We start from the raw sequence: 8,457 nt of genomic DNA on the forward strand, positions 1-8,457 counted from the left end.
TTTAAATAATTAAAATATATAAATAAAATTATTTATTTGGATATTACCCGAATCCGTGACTCAACCCATCTGATTCGAAGGGTACGCCCCGGGTAACCTTTGAGTACACCCAACATACTTCGTCCTTGTGTGGTACGAGAGAGAGCCGCGTAGCACCACCCAAAGCTCGCCACGTAGCAGTCTTATCCGAACTACGCCCAACGTAAGGCTTGGTACGCCCAGCATACGCATGAAAGAGGCATTACGCCCACGTACTTGCGAATTACGCCCAACGTAACACGAGGGTTCAGCCCTATAAATAGAACTTGACCCCCAACCGAATTTGGTTGTTCATTTCTTTCTCTCTCACTCGTTTTACCTCGTTTTAAGTGCAAGCTTTACCCCCGAAGCCCCGGTATTAATCCCGAGACCCGAAGCAAGTCCCGAAGCCCCGAAGATCCCGAGAATTAAAATTTCCGAGCCGAAACTATGCCCGCGTAAATCCCGGTTTTTGTGAAGATCTCCCAGTTTCACCGAAGAAATACTACTCTTAGAGCCGTAGTGTTGTCCGATCATCTTCTGATCAAGTGAGTGTGTATTTACTTTCTTCTAACATATAAATACAAAGTATTTCCATAAAATACGTGCTATGTGTTTATATGTTATGTGTTATTTGAAATGAGTATCGGTTGAATGTTTTATACATGTTTTATGTTGTATATATATTTATATTTTATCTACATATATGTTGGGTAGAACATGGGTAGATAGTGATGTGTGATGAAATAAAAATAATGAGAGGCCTCGATGTGATTGTGATCTAGTCATTCAGCAGAATATGGATGACAACCACAAACTTTTCTAGACAGTTCTGTGGAATGCTAGCAGGCTTATAAGCTGTAGGTGTTGGTGAACTTGGGTGTTCATTCGCTGTATTCTATCCCCCTCATGGTTGCCTTAGGACATTCATTGTTGAGGAAACCCCTCTGCGGTAGTGTCCGTCCTGATGAAAAATCCTAGATTAGGTCCCTTGTAATAGTTGTTGTCATAGGGACGTAAAGTGAGGATAACGGGAATGGGTAATTGAGTTATTGTTGGTTGGTGAAATTAAATATAATTATTTATTGTGGGTTGAAAATCCTATATGCTCACTAGGCTCCCAGGCCTGACCCACTCAGTTTCTTTGTATTACAGGTAGTGGCGCGATGGCATAAGTTGGAGAACCTGTGAAGATGTTTTTGTTTATAGACCAGTAGTTGTATAAAACTGTGTAAGGTCTATGTTTTATTGTTTATGCTTTTGTGTCTGTATCGGAACATGACATCCCGAGTTTTGATATATAATAAAAATACATTTCTTTAAGAAATGCTTTGATAAACTTTATTTTATCATGTTTTGTTTTGGGGATAAATTCCGCAACTCTTTTAATCAATGAATTTACTCTGAAATTATTTTAAAAACATAAATGAAACCGGTCTTTTCTGGCCATGATTTTGGGGATGTCACAGTGGAAGACTCTAATTTTAGAGATTTCCCGTATCATCAGAACCTATTTAAGTACTTGATTTTATTTTTTGTATGTCTTCCTTTGACTATTTTTTTTCTTTGTAAGGTGTTTTGTTAGAGTGTGTCAAATTATAATAAGTTATTTGATTCATTCTTTATAAATTTGAAACAATTGATTAATATACTTTAATTTTCGAAGTATTCATTGTGTGTTACATTGATTGAATCATTTCGTACGAGACCAACAAGTTGTATATAATATAATTTAGAATCTTCCAAATCATTATGTTCCTCATTCAATCAATATCTTTCTCAAGTTCAACAAATACAACTTATTCAAGCTTCAAATCTCATGCCTCTAATACATGTCCACCCTTCGATGACAATAACTTCTCTATATGGTTAAGCAAACCATGATGGTTCTAGAAACTATGGATTACATCATGAATGGAACATTAACAGAAGGTATATACATTCCCATAAGCACAATGGTTGAATGAAATGCTTAAGCCAAATCCATGCATAACCAAATACATCAATGAACAGAAGATGATAAAAAGAAAGTGAATTTGGATGTTAGAGAATGTGCTGCCTTATCTAATGCCTTGCTTTTATGAAGTCAATTATAGTTGAAAACTGCAACATAACCAAATAGATAATAAAAACATTAAAAATATCATACAAAGGAACTGAGGAAGTTTATGCCAATCAAAAATCATAGTTTGAATAAGAGGTATGAGTATTTCTTTGCTCTCAAGAATGAATCTCTAACTCATACTTTTAATCGTTTTAACTGTCTAATAAATGACATGAGAAAGTTTAAGATAGCCAAACCCAACTCTGTCCTTGTTCTCAAATTTCATGACTCTATCGACGAGAGCTGGGAACATCATGTGGATATCCTCAAGAATAGTAAGAAGATTAAGACCATGGATCTTCAAAGCATGTTTGGAAAGTTAAGAGACTATGAATAGAAAAAGGCTCAAAGAAAAGACAATATTAAAGATATGAAAAAAAGAAGTAAAGTGAGATCCTCTCTCTTGATCTCTGATAACGTCTATTTTATACATATATTTATGGCGTTTTCTTATTATGTTATACTATGTTTTGATGCTATTTAGAACTAAAAGGTATTTATAATGCATTAATTATATTTTACAGGTATAATTTGTTGCTAGAGCGGAAAGGAAGTGAAAATGCTAGAAATTGGAGTTGGATTGCAAAAGGGAAGAGAATGGATGAGGAAGCCAATCACACCCAGCATAATGGGGAGTACGCCCAGCATACTGCATAATGGGGAGTACGCCTAACCCTGTATGCTAGGTGGCAACGGGTCTACGCAAATTTTATGAATTATGCCCCTCATAAGTCCATGTACGCCTAAAGTACGTAAGTCGGTAGAAAACCTATATAATGCAATTTTTGGTGAACCTAATGGGAGATTACGACTTTTATCCATCCTTGGTCGACAAGAAACACTTCTTCTGCCGTTTTAAGGGTCTAGAAGGTGGCCGTAAGGCTATTAAGTTGACAAGAGCGAAGATCTGAAGGATTAGAGAGCGGATCCATGCCAAAAATCATTTGGTTTGTTGTTCTGATCATGATTAGCATTCCATTGTGATTCCATATGTGTTTACTTTCTGGTTTGGTTGTTAAAACCCTTTATTCTGTGTTTATGATTTGATGAATTTCGAGATTATGGATTAATTGTTATTTGAATTGTTTATTCTTATTTAATTTATTTGTCAAGTTTGATTGCAAGATCCATATGTGTTAAAGATTGTTACTTTATTCCCTATTGTTAAATTAATAGAGTTTAGATGATCATTCTGACTGTATTAATTTGAATCATAGTTGTCCATGATCATTGGTAATTATGACTAGAGTTAGATCAAAACCAAGGGTTAGGAAATAAGGTGATGAACTTTAATGTGTATACATGAGTAGATGATCATTCTATGCATGATTTAATTCCTATGATCATTAGGATTAATAAAGATCAAATCTTGCTTAATACGAACTGAATACTGATTTGCATAATTGTTTGTTCATTTTATCACTGAATTAATAATTGTGTTAAAATCAAAGGATTAGTAGTTTGATCATGATGCTAGTCATATTAGGAATCAGTGTGTAATGAATAAATAATCATTGCACTTAGTCGTTAGCCAATATTTTGAGATGAAATCCAGTTTAAACCAAAGTACCTAAAGAGACTTGTCTTCTGTCAGTTTATCGATATTTGATGTTTAGTTGTTTATTTGAGATTTAATTCCATAAAACCCCTCTTACTGTTTTTCAGTGTTTAGTGTAACCTATAATCAAAAACTCAAAATTAATTCACCATTCCCCTTGTGTTCGACACTTGGCCTTACCACAACTATACGATTGCACGATTAGATACACTGCCTAGTGTGTTTATTAGTCTGGTTACAATAAAATCAGTTTTATAAATTTAAAACTTGAGCAACTAATATATATATATATATATATATATATATATATATACACACACACACATAAAAACACACACCAATCTCCAAAAGCAAGAAGGTGATTGAGGTATTAGCTAGTGAAGTAGACGACTCAACCGCAACTAACAATGATAGTATCCCAAGTTGTAGTGAAAGATTGCATTAGGATGACCGCTAAGACGCTAACTGTCCACATGAACAAGGAGATAGACTTTCTGAAAATGTCAAAGTAATTAATAAAAAAAAATGGACAAAAAAAGAAAACCCTCTAAATTGTTTACCTAATGAAAGTTATTATGTTTTCTCACATTCTCCTTCCGTCTCAATCAAACGCATTCCTAAATGGGTTCCTAAAGGTATTTAATCTTCTTTCTGATTGTGTCACCGGGGCAAGAGAATATATGATATTTAGAGAGTAGTTGTTCCAAACACATGATAATGACACAGGTTTGTAGTAGACCTGGCAATGGGGCGGGTTTGGAGCGAATCAGCCATGATCCAAACCCTTTTAATAAATTCCAAAACCCGATCCAAACCCGCTCCATAACCCGCAAGGTTTTGAATAATTAAACCCATACCCTTATCCACCGAATCAGCAGATATCCAAACCCGTCCCATAACCCATATGTCTTTTTGAATAATCAAACACATTTTACCTAAATCATAAAATCACATTTGTTAAATAAAAAAATGTTGATTTAGAAAACACATTATATACTCGAAGACTTTCGATTGACATTAAAATCATTATTGTAGTTACTTCCAATTGGTTTTTGACCCTCGATTGCATTGATAGAGAATAAAAATTACAAACTTTCTTTTAGTTGATAAGTGAATTTATTGATTTATAAATGAAATTGGTGTTTACATGATGAAATATAAATAAAATGACATCATGAATCTTGTGAGAATGCTGAAAGTCAAGAAGTTGAGTCCTCAAGTCCTATGTATAAATTGTTTAGTCTTTGGCCTTTTCTCTTTGGACTTTCGATCGGAATTTAAAGTAAAATTTAGGCAGTATAAAATATAAATGTATAATTATAAAATTTATATCGGGCGGGTTATAGATGGAGCGGATCGGTGATGATCCATACCCGACCCTTTTAATAAAAGGGTTAGCGGGTACGGGTCGTTAACGGGTAAACGGATAAAAAACTATGCTTCAAACCCGTATAATTATTAAGGGTTTGGATCAGATCAGGGTCAAAACCCGCTACATTACCAGGCCTAGTTTGTAGTAACATTTGGTGATTATAACAAATGCAAGACTTAAGGTTATGGATCTGAAGTTCTCTAGAATATTGTATGTAAAGGGCCTCAAGCATAACCTGATCTCAATCAACCAACTATGTGATGTTGATTATTGATTATGGGGTTCATTTTACGACGAAAGTTGGGAAGATCATTGATGATGACAAGAAGGTGGGTCTCAATGTGACAATGCACATAAAAGTAAAGGACATATATGTCCTTGACATGTTCTTAGCTGACAATAAACATGTGTTTTCTATCAAGCAACCTGAGTTATGGCACAAAGACAACTTTTGTCCTATTTCAATTGCTATTTTTATTGGAATAAACTTTAAATGTATTTGTATTTCTATTGCAATTTTAATACACTACGGACTTAAAGTGTTTCGGTTCAATAAGCTCAAATTCAAAATTAAGGCTCATTTGAGCTTGACTTGAGTTTCATGTTTTTTATTTATTTGGTGCACCACAGCGACTTGACTTGGCTTGATTACATCCTTACGTTTACCCATAGACACAATGCTAATCATGGTGAGAACATGGAAGATATTTGACTAATACTTTTGCTGATAAGGCAAAGATTCAACTGAATCCGGATTACAAGGTGTTGTGTATGATGCTAGCATGAATGAACACGATATTTCCAAGAGGAAGAAGACATTGTTCATATGGGAAGTCGTTATTTGCAAAATAAGGATGATATTTACTCCTTTTTCTTTTTTTTTGTGAATGATGCCTTCGATAATAACAAGAACAATTTATAATCAGAGATAATTCCAATGCAATTAAATACGAGTTTCATAACATGTTTACTGGCATGAACAGTGCATACTGTGGATAGAACAAAACTGAAACTTATTTATTATTTATTTCAAATTTCAAATATGTTGCCATCTCACTGTCATGTCATCATAAGCCTTCATAGCATGTTACAACAATTTGATTTCTCATAAATAGAACAAAAACAAAAATTTGAGTTGTTAAACTTTAAAATTGTCAAACTTATTACTATTTAGAAACATTTTCCCAAAGTTAAACTCGTATAATTGACATATGAGATGTCATGTCGAACTGTATCATTTTTTAGTCTTCTTCATATGATAGGTTTATCGTTTTGATTAGATAAGATTCATTATTATATCTACATTTATTCACATTGCATATAAACAAAACTACAAAACCGAACATAATGCAAGTCTTATCCCACTTACAGCAATGAAGATTGTTATTATGTATTTCAAACATCTTGTGCAAAAAGGTGTGTGAGTTTCATAGCAAGAACATCAATTCAAAGGGAAAACAAAAAGTATAACCTCATTTCAAGAATGCACTTCACCATCTTAATTAGGTGTCTTGGCTTCGATAGATAAAGCATGTAATCCACTCTGTAACTCTTCTTCCAATAAAGAATATATAAGTCGATGCCTTTTAACCATACTCTTCCCTTCGAACTCCTTTGAAACCACTTTCAAATTAAAATGTGTCTCCCCATTACTACCCCTCACCCCTGCATGTCCAGCATGCTGATATGATACATCTTTGACCTCCAATTCGATCGGTTTAAGCTCCCTCTTTAAAATCTCTGATATCCTCTGTCCTCTACTTCCCAAAACACCGTTAGGGTTCTCACTTTTTGAATCACCATCGGATTTTGATTCATCAATATTCGAATTCTCAACAGGCTTCTCAATTTTTGAATCAGATTCCAGTTCTTTGATGGGGGTTTGAATTTGGGTTGATGATTCAATCCCTTTCTCAGCTTCTACATATAAAGTCAAGGCCTTTTTTTGCATTAACTTCAACATATTCAAAAACCCATTGTTTCTAGAAGGTGTCAAACTCTGTTGCAAACCCAAATGAACAACGAAATCGGGGGAAACCCTTAAAATTTCTTGAACTGGGTGACCAGACAGACCTTGAACCAGTAAAGCTGCTAAACCCTTAGTGAGTACGGAATCGGAATCAGCTTCAAAAATCACATTTTTATTGCTGGAATCGAAATAGGCTCGTAACCAGACCTGAGAAACGCAACCTATGACCTTGTTTTCGTTAGTCTTGAATTGGTCTTCAAGGGGCTGAAGCTTTTTGCCATAGAATAATAACTGCTCGTATTTGGCTCTTGGATCCTGTACGGATTGGAAGAGATTGACGATTTCTTGCAGCTTTTTGGGGAGTTCTTCTATGGGTTGGAGGGTGTTTTGGTCCGATGAAGACGGTGACGTCGAATTCGGGGGAGATAATCTTGTGGGTATCGATTGGATTGTTATCGTTTTGATAGGTACAAGATTCTTCGGTGGTGAAAGTAGGAAAGTAGGAGGAATTAGGGATTTGAAAATTGGGGAAGAAGTGGGGAATTTGGGGAAGAACAGACGGAAAGATGAGGAGAAAGACATGCTGACTAGAGAGTAAGGTGTAGCACAGGGATAGAAAGTTGATTTTGTATGGTTCAGACTTGAAACGTCAGCATAGTGCATAATAGCCTTCTAGAGTTGATCCAAATCCGATAACCAAATTTAAATTTGAAGGTCAAAAACCCTAAAATCATGACAGAACAATTGACATCAATTGTCATAGAGAGCTTTTAGGCCGGCCATCACAAACCACCTTAGTACCCTCCACGGTGAAGAAGAGAAAAAAATATGAAAGAAAAGAAAAAAAGCTAAGAAAGAAAAGATCGTTGACGGCTATCGTTCGTCATCCTCACCACATAACACCCGGGTGGGTGCCACATGGACAACAACGAGGCTCGTTGTCGGTACTGTAGAGGACCTAAGAAAACCCTTCTAGAATAAAAGTAAAAAGTAAATTACAAATATGATATATATGCTTTACTCAAAATCATAAGTTCAATCTAAATTTAAAATTGTCATAATGTTGGTATTTAGGTTTACATGTTATTGTGGATATGATTTTTTTCGTGCTTTATTTAAAATTGTAAGTTCGGTTCAAAGTATCAATTTATATGAGTTGAGGATCATACTCAAGTTTAAAGACAACATAATAGTTGTTGATTGAGTTAGATCTGATTGAGTCAGATGTCTAACCAAATCAAAAGTTATGACTAAAACCATGTTGATTGATTATGTCTCTCAATGGTTGTGTTGATTGTTAAAAATGACCAAATTACATTTATGTTCTATTTTTGTGTCGGATAAATGTATCGTTTGATAAATATCCGAAGAAAATTGCTAAAATGGTTATAAACGTACAAAATGTAATAACTTGCATACATACCAAAATCCAAATA

The 8,457-nt window shown here is 34.6% G+C and overlaps 1 protein-coding gene across 1 annotated transcript; it reads right to left on the bottom strand.

The window, feature by feature from the left end:
- Positions 1 to 6,397: 6,397 nt before the first annotated feature.
- LOC111884728 (sufE-like protein 1, chloroplastic/mitochondrial) lies at positions 6,398 to 7,806 on the bottom strand. The gene has a single exon (XM_023881036.3). It carries the CDS (start codon positions 7,682 to 7,684, stop codon positions 6,551 to 6,553), a length of 1,134 nt encoding a protein of 377 aa, XP_023736804.1. The 5' UTR covers positions 7,685 to 7,806; the 3' UTR covers positions 6,398 to 6,550.
- Positions 7,807 to 8,457: the final 651 nt, after the last annotated feature.

The sequence above is a fragment of the Lactuca sativa genome, chromosome 7 (genome assembly GCF_002870075.4).
Source record: "Lactuca sativa cultivar Salinas chromosome 7, Lsat_Salinas_v11, whole genome shotgun sequence".
Lineage (NCBI taxonomy): Eukaryota > Viridiplantae > Streptophyta > Magnoliopsida > Asterales > Asteraceae > Lactuca > Lactuca sativa.